Source organism: Aquarana catesbeiana, linkage group LG04, assembly GCF_042186555.1.
Source record: "Aquarana catesbeiana isolate 2022-GZ linkage group LG04, ASM4218655v1, whole genome shotgun sequence".
NCBI classification, from domain to species: Eukaryota; Metazoa; Chordata; class Amphibia; order Anura; family Ranidae; genus Aquarana; species Aquarana catesbeiana.
The window spans coordinates 38,198,463-38,212,274 of record NC_133327.1 but is presented as its reverse complement, the minus strand read 5'-3'; the positions used below and the strand labels follow the sequence as shown (position 1 = coordinate 38,212,274).

General features: G+C 42.6%; 1 protein-coding gene across 1 annotated transcript in view; it reads right to left on the bottom strand.

Annotated features, from left to right (window-relative positions):
* Nucleotides 1-283: 283 nt before the first annotated feature.
* The window catches only part of AGBL5 (AGBL carboxypeptidase 5), a gene marked incomplete in the record, with an annotated part of 108,837 nt that continues 95,308 nt past the window's right edge, over nucleotides 284-13,812 (bottom strand). The window contains 3 exon segments of the mRNA XM_073625053.1: nucleotides 284-3,943; nucleotides 9,117-9,226; nucleotides 13,217-13,380. Of these exon segments, the coding sequence (XP_073481154.1) occupies nucleotides 3,866-3,943; nucleotides 9,117-9,226; nucleotides 13,217-13,380 (352 nt within the window).

Sequence of the window (13,812 nt, the reverse complement as noted above, 5' to 3'; positions counted from 1 at the left end):
TTATTATTTATTTTTATTTATTATATTAAAATTTATGTTTTTGTATTTCAAACTTTATCATACCCAGGATATCTACTAGACTCTTGTTTGGACAGATTTAAGTGTGTTATTGTTAAGAATTACAGACCTACAATATAAAACGCCAAATTTCCATGCAAAATAATTGTACCGCTTTTAGCACCTAAAATCCGAAATAATCATACCGCCAGGGAGGTTAAGGAGTAAATCAAGAAGTTCATTGGTAGGGTTTGTATCTACTTTAACAGAAACACAGGACAGAGGGCACAATTAAATACAACTTTATTTAAATATATTGCATTCGATTGGCCACTGCAAAGTACATAAAAACACAGGACAATATTAAATTTCTTCACAAGATTGTCTGTGAATCTCTTATATACAAGGTGGAGATAAAATCACTTGAAAAGGAGCCGTCAATATATCAAACTTAGAAACAGGAAAAGTATCAGATAAAAAGGTTTCAAACAAAAGTGTTTTCAAAGTGGGAATTGAGGAGTTCACAGAGTTGGAGGTTATAGAAAACGTTTCTGAGGTCATAGACCGCACTCTATAAAAACGAGTTGTGTAAACACAGTTTAGAGTCAGATTCATGAGACTAAAGTACCAGCTTCTTCTGCATCCTTCACTAGAAGCCGACTCCACCCAAAACTCACACTTCACTTGAAATTGCTGGCTAACTGGTTCCAGAGGTGAAACTTCCCCACCGACACTCACAGTTCTGCTAAGGCCATTAGAAGGTCAAATGACAATCGGGTTCTTCTCCGATGGATAATCCAGCTCTGAGTAGCATTGTGGTAAAAATGAAGCCAAGAAAGTCACAGAATTGGCTGATTAAACATCTCCACCTGAAACTGACCTAGTCAGCCCACCTACATAGTTTACTTTAAAGAGACCCTGTCACCAATTAAAAAAATTACAAGGTACAGGTACAAAAAAAAATTTTAAATGTTTTCTAGCAGCTGATTTCCATCCCATAAATATTTTTTTTGACTTGCAATGTGCTTCTAAACTAGTAAAACTGACTACTCCAGAAGAGTCTGCTCTTTAGCAAAGTCCCCTCTCTCCGTGCACATCACAGGTCTCTCCTCTTCTGGGAATGTCTAATTACTCTCTGTGCTGGCCCAGCTCCTTCATCCCCCCTACATAACCTTTTATGTAGCTGCCAGGAAAAGGGTAAAAGGTACTACTATAGAGTGTCACTTAAAGTGCAAGTTAACCTTTACAGAAAATCTGTAAGGTGAACTTACACTGGACCCCGTCCTCATTGCACCCGATCACACTAACCTGGAGGGGGATGATCTCCCGTTCTAAAAGATAGTACAGCTGCTTTACCAGTCAGGGGATTTGAAATGTCTGCGGCTTTCTCTCCTCTTCGCCCGCAGTGACAGGATGGGCTACGTTAAAATGCACATATAATCCTAAAGGAGGATTGTTGTTGAAATTACTGGTTTGATAACGTTGGTCTCTTTAAGGTTAATGCTGATTGGCTGAATATCTCTGGGACATATTAGGTGCCAAACACCATGGTGGCGATAGGTCTCTATTACTGTTAACAAGTATTTAACGTGAATTGCTCCTCCTTCCTCTGGAGCAATTGTCATGCAGTGGGGGGGGGGGGGGGCTGACCATGCAGTAAAATACACGGTGTGCTTCAATCATCTACTGTTAATAAGGTTAAAAAGGTACTTAAAGTGGTTGTAAAGTCTCAAGGTTTGTCACCTTATTGCATTCTGTGCATTAAAGGTGAAAAACCTTTGCTGCCCCCAGACCCCACCCCCCTGTTCTTACCCAAGTCTATCTGATCCAGCGATATGCACAAACCCAGCAGCTCCAGCCGCTCTCTCTCCCCATTGGACAGATTGATAGCAGCTCAGGCTGCTGTCAATCAAATCCAGTGACGCAGGGGGCGGGGCAGAGTCCCGTTGTCTATGTCAATGAAGCAGCGGGATTCGGGAGTGCGCTTTGCACGGGTGCCCCCATTGAAAGCGGCTTTCCGTGGATGCACCTGATGAAGAGGAGGGGCCAGGAGCACCGAGAAGAGGAGGATTAGGGCAGCTCTGTGCAAACCCCTTGCACAGAGCAGGTAAGTAGAACCTTTACCATCACTTTAATCTAGCCAAACGCCTGGCAAATTTTGGCCAGTTTCTGATGAACTATTCAAAATTCAAATCGGTAGGTGGCCCTGTCAGCACCCTACCACCTGAAAACCTTTGATCTGAAAATTGAAAGTCGGGCACAAAATTGTTAGGTAATTGGTGGGTGCATATGATTAGATGCAGCCACTGTTCAGGTATTCAGAAGCTGGCTATAAGAATGCAATAGCCAGCAGGAAAAAGAGATCCCTTCATCCTAGGGCTGCACCAATACCGAGTACTTGCACGAATGCTCGTGCAAATGCTTCCGATACCCGAAACCAATACCTTTTGCGGTGCAAATTAAGTCCATACAAAATGAATGGGCTCAAATCGCAGTGCAAAGAATCGCATGTGATTTTCACAGGAATACAGTGCGATTCCTGTCCAAAACACAAGCGGTTCCCCCCCACCGCTCCTGTGTGATTCCAGTATAGGAAGACAGGGAAGCACCATCTAAGAAGTGCTGCAATGGGCAAACACTTTATTAAAAAAATGTTATGTTATCACAACTCATATGTTAGAAGGGATGGCGGTCCACCCCCAAACAGACATCACTTTTTTGTCCTATACCCACAGGGGTCCCGGAACTTTCTACATCTCCTCCTGCCCTGTGAGCACCGCAGGCGGCCATGATTTTGGATTCGACCTGCAAGATATATTATGTACTTTTAACATGTGAGCTGTGATAACAAGACCTTTTTTTAATAAACTGTTTACCCATTGCTGCACTTCTTAGATTACCTGTCTTTCTATACTAGGTTCACACATGGGAGTGGTGAGGGGAAAACCACATGCAACCGAAATTGCACCGCATTCCTGTTCAGATCGATCTCATGTGATTCTTCTCTGTGCAATTTGAGCCTATTCATTTCGTATGGGGTGAAATCAAATCACACCGCAAAAGGTATCGGCGAGTACTTGACCGAAAGTATCGGTAGTCGTACTCGCCGGTAAAAACAATGGTATCGGTAAAATCCTAATTCATCCCCATTTATTGATGGGGAATTCACAGATAGATTTCTCTCATTCAACCCATTCCTGAACAGAGCAGGAGAAATGGTAAGTATCGGTGGGGAAAGTTACCTTTCAAGAGAATTTGGCAATTTGCCCCAAATAGGAGACCAATTTCCTCAAAGGTGCACAGAAAGCAGCCAGGGAGCTTAGAAAAGAATACCTTGATGGTGGAGCCACTGCAAGATAAAACGCCTATGGGCCCATTTACGCTTTTCAGTGTTCATCAAAGATTGAAATAACACTGTATGTACTGATTTAATAAAGAAGAACTAAACCCTCATTTCCTTTAGGCAAGGAAGCTGCCATCTTGGCCTCTGTTTGATCTGCAGTTGTCATGGTGCTGTACATGTGATCCATTATGACACCAGCCAAACTGGTAAATCAGTGGATTTCGTTCTGCTTTAATGTCTTTCCAGTATTGGGTGAAGGGGCCATTGAACACCTTCAGTGCCAGAATAAGCTTATAAAACACTGACAGGATCCTTGAGTGATGCCAGATGGGACTACAGTATGTGACTCAAGAGTGTATGATACAACCCCACAGTGACCATACAACAACACAGAGGGGGCACCAGGGAGGAGGGTTGTAGTGTAGGAATATAAACACTGTGGGGGGGCTGTTGGTCCTATTCTCATTGTGGTGGTTTAGCTGACCACGTAGCACCATAAATCTTCAGATCCACAGGCGGACCCCATCATCCCTCCGCGCAGAAGGACAGGACGCTCTGATAAGGAGACAGACGAGTGGCATCTGGTGATACAACCGGGAAACTCTACAAAAAACAAAAAAAAAAAAAAAAAAAAAAGACAGAATGGTCAATATTGAGGTCTGGATGAGTTTGGTTCTACTGATCACTTGTTCTCAAGTTGAAAAAAGTTCTGTATAGAAAGTTGTGACGTTGAGGGGACAGTGACAAACTAGAACCTACAGCTTATTTCTCAAGGACTTTTAAACCACATTGATAGCAGCCCTGGAATCCCTATACAGTAAAACCTTGGTTTGAGAGCATTTTGCAAGAGGCAACATTTTTTTGATATGCAAGCGATGTCCTGATATACAAGTAGCTTCATGTCACAACTGAGTATAAAAGAGAAGAGAGGCGCCTCTAAGTGTAGCAATATGATTACATTTAACCACTTAAGGACCGAGCCTCTTTTTGAGGTTTGTTGTTTACAAGTTAAAATTTTTTTTTTGATAGAAAATTACTTAGAACCCCCCAAACATTATATATTTTTATTTTCTAACACCCTAGAGAATAAAATGGCGGTTGTTGCAATACTTTATGTCACACCGTATTTGCGCAGCGGTCTTACAAGCACACTTTTTTTGGAAAAAATACACTTTTTGGAATAAAAAATTAAGACAACAGTAAAGTTAGCCCAATTTTTTTCTATATAGTGAAAGATTGTTATGCCGAGTAAATTAAAATTAATACCTAACATGTCACGCTTCAAAACTGCGCCCGCTCGTGGAATGGCGACAAACTTTGGCACTTAAAAATCTCCATTGGCGACGTTTAAAAATTTCTACAGGCTACTAGTTTTGAGTTACAGAGGAGGTCTAGTGCTAGAATTATTGCTCTCGCTCTAACGATCGCGGCAATACATCACATGTGTGGTTTTAAACCGTTTTCATATGCGGGCACGACTTACGTATGCGGCGGGACGGGGCACTTTAAATTTTTTTTTTTTAATTTATTTTACTTTTTATTTTTAAAATAAAAATTACTAAAGCGCTGATATGGATAAAACGCAAAAACTATGTGAAAATATAAACGAGAAGCAGCTGCAACTATTCAAAATGTGTTCTGGCATCACATATATAAATAAAAAACAAATAATAGTGCGCTAAACCTCAAAATTGAATAATAAACTCCAATAAATAAGCGAAACATAGGTGAGGTGGTGGTGATCATCTATCAGTATATATTTCCTGCAAAGACTGTCACAGAGCATTGAGTGAATTTATTCACGTTTTTTCGTCAGCATTCAAGAATTTTGTGCATGTGGACTCTTTTTTTGCATTCTCATATGATTGCCATTTTTCACTTATTTATTCAATTTTGAGGTTTAGCGCACTATTATTTGTTTTTTATTTTTACACTTTCCTTTTAAAAAAACAAACAAAAAACTTTTGGGTCACTTTTATTCCTATTACAAGGAATGTCATGACAAGACCTCCTACATGTAAGATCTGGGATCAAAAAGACCTCAAATCTCATATTTACACTAAAATGCAATAAAAATAAATAAGTCATTTTTTTTACAAAAAAAAAAAAAAAAAAAAAGATTTGCCCTTTAAGAGCATTGGGCAGAAGTGATGTTTGACGTCGCTTCTGCCCTCCAATGATATGTAGCCGAGTGGGGGGCCATCTGTCCCTCAATCGGCATCCAGATGCGATCGTCTCTGGCGCTACCGACGGCTCCGGTAAGCGGCGGAGACAACCGGGGAGGGGGGGGCCTCTCCCGCCCCCGATAAAAGTGAACTTGCGGTAAATCCACTGCTGAGACCACTTTTATCTGAAAGAGGATCGCCGGCCATTTTTAAAAATGCTGGGGTTATGGCAGCTAGCTGCTGCCATAACCCCAGTATTTAGCATCAAAGTACCGACGTATAATGACGGCGGGCGGTCCTTAAGTGGTTAATGAAGGCATAACATTTAGCAACATATTGCTACACTTAGTCGCCTCTCTTCTCTTCTATACTCTGTAGCTCCTGCTGGATTTTGCTTCTGAACTCCTTGTGGGGGATGCCATTTGTGGATAAATGCCAAATGTGGCAGTGGAAAATGGAAGGGTGCAAACAAGCAGCACTTCCCCTTTTGGGTGAAGCTCCGTTTTAAGGAAAACCCCCACAAAAAAAGGGTTACAACGATATAGCACAGAAAGGTCAGGTATTACCTCTTCTGGCATTCTACACCAGCACTGCCCACTCCTTCATCTGGGTGCCTCCTATTACAAGACGGGTGCTAAGGAACCACCCATGTGCACATGCTCCCGACCTGGGCTGTGTGCGTCTACAGACACACACAGCATGGGTAAGCCATGCCCGCCGCTCGCTCCCTCCTCACAGGAGTTTGACTGACAGCCTATGGCTCCTACTGCCCTTATGCCCTGTACACACGACCGGTTTTGCCATCGGAATAAACTCCGAAGGTTTCTCCGACGGAATTCCACTCAAGCGGTCTTGTCTACACACAGTCACACCAAAGTCCGACCGTCCAGAACGCGGTGACGTACAACACGTACGACGGGACTAGAAAACATAAGTGCAATAGCCAGTAGCCAATAGCTTCTGCCTCCTACTTGCTTCAGTAGCATGCGTCGTTTTTGGTAGGTCGGAACAGCATACAGACGAGCGGGTTTCCCGATAGGTATTGGATCCGTCGGTAATATTTAGAACATGTTCCATTTCTAGGTCCGTCAAAATCTTCGAAAAAAAAAGTCTGATGAGGCATACACGCGATCGGAATAGACGATGAAAAGCTTCCATCGGACTTTCTCTGTCGGACATTCCGCTCGTGTGTACGCGGCATTAGTGTCTCCTGGGAAAGCAGGAAGTGAGGGAAGCATTGCTGGAGATAGAGACAGCACTGGAGCGGTAAAGTGTTTGGGGATGTGGGGGAATAGTAGTGGGGCCTTTTGTACCTCAATGTAGAAAAGGCATTGAAGGATAAGTTTGCCTTTTGTGAAAAATTAATATTTCTGCAGGAAAAAAACGTGCAATTATTACTTTTACCCTAAGGAGCCTGAAAAGCATTGCACCCATGATCAGTGGATTAGGGGTGCAATGCCAGACTCCTGCAGACAAGCCCTGGAGCTTTCAGCCCATACCTGCATACAGGTTGACTGTTACTACTACTACTGTAACTACGAGGCTGCACATCAGCGACCTCGCAGTCCATTCAGAAATACAAGCCGTCGAGTGAAATTGCTGACAGTAGTTGTAGTTCGTGCATTCCCATGAAAACGGTAAATGAATGATGTAGCCCTGTGGGCAGAGCCTCACAAGGCTGTGTCATTTTCAAGTAGTGACAGCGGGCGCGGGGAGAAGATCCCCTGCCCGCTGTCACAGGGAAGGGCAGAGAGGGGGGAGAGGCTGCAGCTGCTGGAACTTGCTACATGTTCCACCCTGAATATGGGTGGAACATGTAACATGTTCCAAAAAAGCTAACTTAAATGAAAATCATTTAGAACCAATTTAAGGAGAAGCTGTCACTTTGGGTGTTATATACTAAACCTGAAGAGTGCAAAATCTGGTGCAACTCTGCATAGAAACTAATCAGCTTCCAGGTTATATTGCCAAAGCTTAATTGAACAAGCTGAAGATAGAAGCGGATTGGTTACCATGCACAGTTGCACCCGATTTTGAGTGCTCCAGCTTTAGGAAATCAACCCCACAGTCACTTTGCCCTGAATGGCACTTTTCAAATGCTGTAAAGAGGAAATCAGTCACATGACTTTGATGCACTGTCCTCCTTAGCATTATGCAGAGAATTTGGGTCACCAGACGTTAAAATTTGATTGTATGATCTTTGTCTAATTAACTTTTTATTTAAAAAAAACAATGTAATAGGAGGTGCTATGGTGCAAGTCATGTAAAGCGCCTATTCACTACATCAACATAGACCAAGCCCCCCCAGACATTGATGGCAGCAATTCACTGGCGCATTGATTAAGGTTATGATGGGGCTCTGTTAGTGTTTTGTTAATGCATTAGTCTGGGTAGTATGTTATTGTGTGAATTTTAATTTATACCACTATGTTTTAACTAATTTGTAAAAAAAAAATTATAATTTTAAAATTATATAATTTTTTTAAGATACCCGAGTAATGTATTATGGTGCCTATAAAGTCCATAAGGGTTCACTAACAAATTCGGATGTAATAGGAGGACCCCCCCTAATCTATCCAATCAATCTGTATTCCATCAGGCAGGCCCCTGCGCTATATAGTTGCAGATCAATATAAAGGAGATTGCACAATCTAATTGTAACCTGTGTGATGAGCTTTAGCGGGATATCATATAAATGGTACCGACCTTAACTGCACTGCCATACACAATAGGGACAATTATGGATAGACAGGTTCTTATGGAAGGAAGTACAAGAAAAAGATTCGGAAGGGACTTTAAAAGGCACCGATATGGACACAGAGTGTAACCCAATGTAGAAAAGTTTATTTATACATACAATTTAAAAAGGATATTGAGAATAAAAGAACATGCATGCAGAGTACATGTTACATGTAAACAGAAAAAAAAAATGTAAACAGTTCCATTCCTTGAAGGAGCATGGCACCCCAAAGGGGACCCCTACACGTTTCAACTCGCTGAGTCTTCTTCAGGGGGTTCTTTGTTTAGGGGTTACAGTGAATGGATACTACAAGATAAATATCAATTAATGACATGCACAAAAAAGAATAACTATATGCATACAAAAAAACACATCAATTATGTGGGTGTATCTTACAATGTGTAGTGTGAAAAATCGTATGCAGGTTGTCTGCAAACGACTTTTCATGTGCATGTCATTAATTGATATCTTGTAGTATCCATTCACTGTACCCCTAAACAAAGAACCCCCTGAAGAAGACTCAGCGAGTTAAGACGCGTAGGGGTCCCCTTTGGGGTGCTATGCTCCTTCAAGGAATGGAATTGTTTAAATTTTTTTCTGTTTACATATAACATGTACTCTGCATGCATGTTCTTTTATTCCCAATATCCATTTTAAATTGCATGTATAAATAAACTTTTCTATATTCGATTACACTCTGTGTCTATATCGGTGCCTTTAAAGTCCCTTCCAAATCTTTTTCTTCTTTGTACTTCATTAGGATGTGGCACCTTTTGACACTTGGACATTTTAGGCCTTACTGGTAGAATCTTTCCCTATGGAAGGAAGATGGAGAGCATTGCATAGATACCATATAAATGTCACACATTACCTCCTCTCCCATCTCTTTGCCAGGCTCACAGATGAACAGAGGATCTTCAGTTTTGGTGCGAAGAAGTGGCACTGAGCACACTGTCAGACTAGACGTCACCGCTGCCAGATCTGTGAAATAATGAGAAAATAATCAGAACATATATTGCTCCAGGCACTCCCCTTAACGTTTTCTCTTCCCTCCCTTCCTTCCTTCTAGGCCCCATGCACAATGGGGTTTAGGTGCGGGCAGAGAGCACAGCTGCCAGGTGTCTGACAGCTTCTGTGGCTAAACAGGGCTGGACAGTGCACCTAGCATGCTAATGTTTATGGCAGTATGCGCTCAGGGATGAATGCTCAGGACTCTGCCTTCTAGGCATTCAGTCTGCCGTCCAGCCGCAGCAGGTGTCAGGCTGTCATAGGGCATAGGAGGCTGCTGGCAGCAGGGCTGGATGGTGCTCCTGTGTCCTCACTAATGATGTAAAATTTACAGAAATTTTGTAGCCATGGGGAAAAAAAAAATATTTTTCCCTGTTTTTGTTTCCAAAAAAAAAAAATTGACATTTTGGAAAAATTTAAAACAAATTCAGTGCGGAGTAGTTTTACAAGTTGAAATTCATTTTGTTACATTATGAATGTGAAATATAGTGTAAATAAAAGTATTATGCTTGAAATAAATGTACAGTTTTTGACAGATGAGAACTCTGGAGGGGAAAGCTCATTGCACTTTCTGGTCCTCATTATTTCTTTCTGTAAAGTATTTTTTTGTATTTTTAATGTCCTTAGGGTACCTCTGGCATGCCAGGCTGTGTTTTGTCATCCTTGTAGCATTTGGAAAAGAACATTTCTTCTCACAATATTTGCAAATTGCACAGTCGAAATGTTTCCAAACTCTAGATCAGGGTTTCTCAACCAGGGTTCCATGAAACCCAAGGGTTCCTCCAGAAGTTGCTAGGGGTTCCTTGAGCAATTTTTGCCTCTCAGATAAGTTCCCACTTAAGCCGCGTACACACGAGCGGGCTTTTCGACCGGACTGGTCCGACGGACTATCCGAATGAACGGACTTGCCTACACACAATCACATCAAAGTCCGACAGATTCGTACATGACGTACGACCGGACTAAAATAAGGAAGTTGATAGCCAGTAGCCAATAGCTGCCCTAGCGTCGGTTTTTGTCCATCGGACTAGCATACAGACGAGCGGACTTTTCGATAGGAACTGGGTCCGGCGGAGTTCTGACGTAAAGATTTGAAACATGTTCCAAATCTAAAGTCCGTCAGATTTTCAACCAAAAAAGTCAGCTGCAAGTCCGATGAAGCCCACACACGGTCGAATTGTCCGCCGGACTCGGTCCGTCGGACCAGTCCAGGCGAAAAAGGCCGCTCGTGTTTATGCGGCATTACACCATTGACCTCTTTAGCTATCTGTTGAGGGGTAATTCTTCCCAATAACTACAAGTGTAAGGAGTATTCTTTCCACTGACCATCATGCTAATGTATCATGAGTTATAGATATAGTAATTTTTAGTGGGGGTTCCCTGAGTCTTGAAAGTTATTTTAAGGGTTCCTCTGTGTTGAAAAGGTTGAGAAAGGCTGCTCTAGATGTTGGTCTCACCATTTTACAGAGAGGCAGAAAAGAAAACCCAATTTACTGAGCAGACTATAGGTAAACATTACACTGTGATGGCGGGGAAGACTAATAGGAATCATTTAAAGGTTATACAAATAAACTAATTTGTCAAATTGACCCTCTTTCATGTCAATTTGGGCCTGAGAGGACAGAAACTCATCTGTATCCCAACAATCACCCAAACTGTAGGAGGTAGAAGATGGAGCCCACAAGCAAACTCAACTGGAGCCTTTCCCCTGCAGTGCCCCCTAGTGGCAGAAATGCATATTTATCTTACTTGATAACTGCATTGAGAAGTACAGTGTTATTTGAACTGCATTCCTGGATTATCTTGTCTTCAGCTGAGAGAACTTGTAATAATTTAAGACTTTACATAAAGTCTCAGAAATCTTTCATTAACCACTTCAATACTGGGCACTTTCCCTCCTTCCTGCTCAGGACAATTTTCAGCTTTCAGTGCTGTCGCACTTTGAATGACAATTGGGCAGTCATACAACACTGTAAGCAACCTAAATTTTTATCATTTTCTTCCCACAAATAGAGCTTTCTTTTGGTGGTATTTGATTACCACTGGGGTTTTTATTTTTTGCTAAACAAATTAAAAAACGCTGAAAATTTTGAGAAAAAAAAGGTTTTCCTTCATTTCTGTTATAAAGTTTTGTTTTCTCCTTCACTGATGGTCACTGATGAGACTGCACTAATGGGCACTCATGAGGTGGCACTGATATGTAGAATTGATGGGCAACTGATAGGCGGCACTGATGGGCACTTATGAGGTGGCACTGAAATGTAGAATTGATGGGCACTGATATGCAGCACTGATGGGTACCAATAGGCTACACTGATATGCAGCACTGATGGGGACTGATAGGCAGTACTGATGAGGAGCTACTGACAGGCATTGCTGATTGGCATCTGAAGGGCATTGGCAGGCATTACTGATGGGGTACTGATTGGCACATTGATGGGCACTGACAGGCGTTACTGATGGGGCACAGACTGGCAGCTGATGGGCACCTCTCATGGGGGCTGCGCTGATAATCAATATGCTGATTATCAGCGCAGATCCCCCCTCTGACAAGAAGAGCCGCCGATCGGCTCTCCCTGTCAGCGCAAACCGAGGAAAGCCGTTTACCGGCACTTCCAGGTTCACGCTGTGATTGATCACAGCTGATCGCGTGGTAAGGAGCTTCTGTCAGAGGCTCCTTACCACGATCGGAGAGTGACACACAGCACCACTGATCGCCGCTCTGTGCGACCCCACGGGCGCGTGCCAGCATGTGATCCTGAAAGACGTTGTATGACTTCCAGTCAGGATAACAGAACCACCGCCCGGCCGTCATTCTGCTATAGGTTGGGCGGGAAGTGGTTAAAGTCTTTATCTTATATAGTTTGAATACCATGTCATAGATATATTATCATTGTAAAAGAACATATTCCACATTTTTGTGCCATTTTTCCAGAAAAAAACAAAACAAAAAACTTGTTTGAAAAAAACATGGAAAACTGTTTTTTCCCATTTTTTCTCCAGGCCTTTCCATCTCTAGTCCTCATCCTCAACAATTAGGAATGCAGAGAACATTCCATGTACTCTGCTGTACATAACCCCCTACCATTGGGAATGCAGAGTAGATGCCATACAATGTGCTTTACCTTACCATCTACCATTGGGGTTGCAGAGTACATTCTATACAATGTGCTGTACTTCACCCCCTACCATTGGGAATGCTGAGTACATTCCATACACTGTGCTGTACCTCACCATCTACCTACCAACTGGAATGTAGAGAACATTCCATACACTGTGCTTTACAGTACCATCTACCACTCGGAATGTAGACTACATTCCATGCACTGTGCTGCACTTCACCTTCTACTATTGGCAATGCAGTGTACATTTCATACACTGCGATGTACCTCACCCCCTACTACTTAAAATGCAGAGTACATTCTATGCTGTACTGCACCTCACCCCCTGCCACTGGGAATGCAAAGTAAATGCTATATACAATGCTGTACCTCACCCCCTGCCACTGGGAATGCAAAGTACATTCTATATACTATGCTGTACCTCACCCCCTGCCACTGGGACTGCAAAATACATTCTATATACTATGCTGTACCTAAACCCTTGCCACTGGAACTGCAAAGTACATTCTATATACTATGCTGTACTGCAACTCCTATCACTGGGAATGCAGAGTACATTTTATACACTGTGCTGTACCTCACCATCTACCACTCAGAATGTAGAGTACATTCTATACACTGTGCTGTACCTCACAAGCTACCACTCAGAATGTAGAGTACATTCTATACACTGTGCTGTACCTCACAAGCTACCACTCAGAATGTAGAGTACATTCTATACACTGTGCTGTAACTCACAATCTACCATTTAGAATATAGAGTACATTCTATACACTGAGTTGTACCTTGCCTCTAGCATTAGGAATGCAGATTACATTTCAGACACCACACTGTACCTTACCTGTGAGTGCGCAGTGTTTCAGGGTCTGGTCCGCAGTGTATTTCCACACTCTGAGGATGGGGGAATCCCGCTCATTGGTGACATGGACGAGGCTCTGGGTATGCAGTAGCCCATTCCTCCGGACAGGGATCCGGCTGGGACGCACACCCAAACTTTCCAGAGACCTATAAGAGAGGTCGGCAGTGATTTATATGAATAGCAAAGAATACTGGGATTTCAGCTGTATTAAAAACATCCATAACGATCCAAACCCTCTTCCACCAAATAGTGCCACTAAACCTCCTTGGAGGCCTTTCTCAATTGAAAGCCAGAGGAACTAAGTCTCAGTTCACCCTCATGATGCACATCCGTACAGCCACAAAGCAGGTGATTGCGAAGGCATGGTTCTCACCGTACGTATATGCTTCTGAAGTCAAAAACCAAGTTCACTGGACTCCAATGAGAAACTCACTGCTAGACGTCAAGGTAATATGTCTACATATCATAGAGTATGGGAACCATGGGTGTCGACGTATCTCCCATGCAATTTAGACCTGCGACTGTTGAAGTTGTAACAATAGCCTCCATATTGCCATAGCACCTTGGTCAAGGGCCTC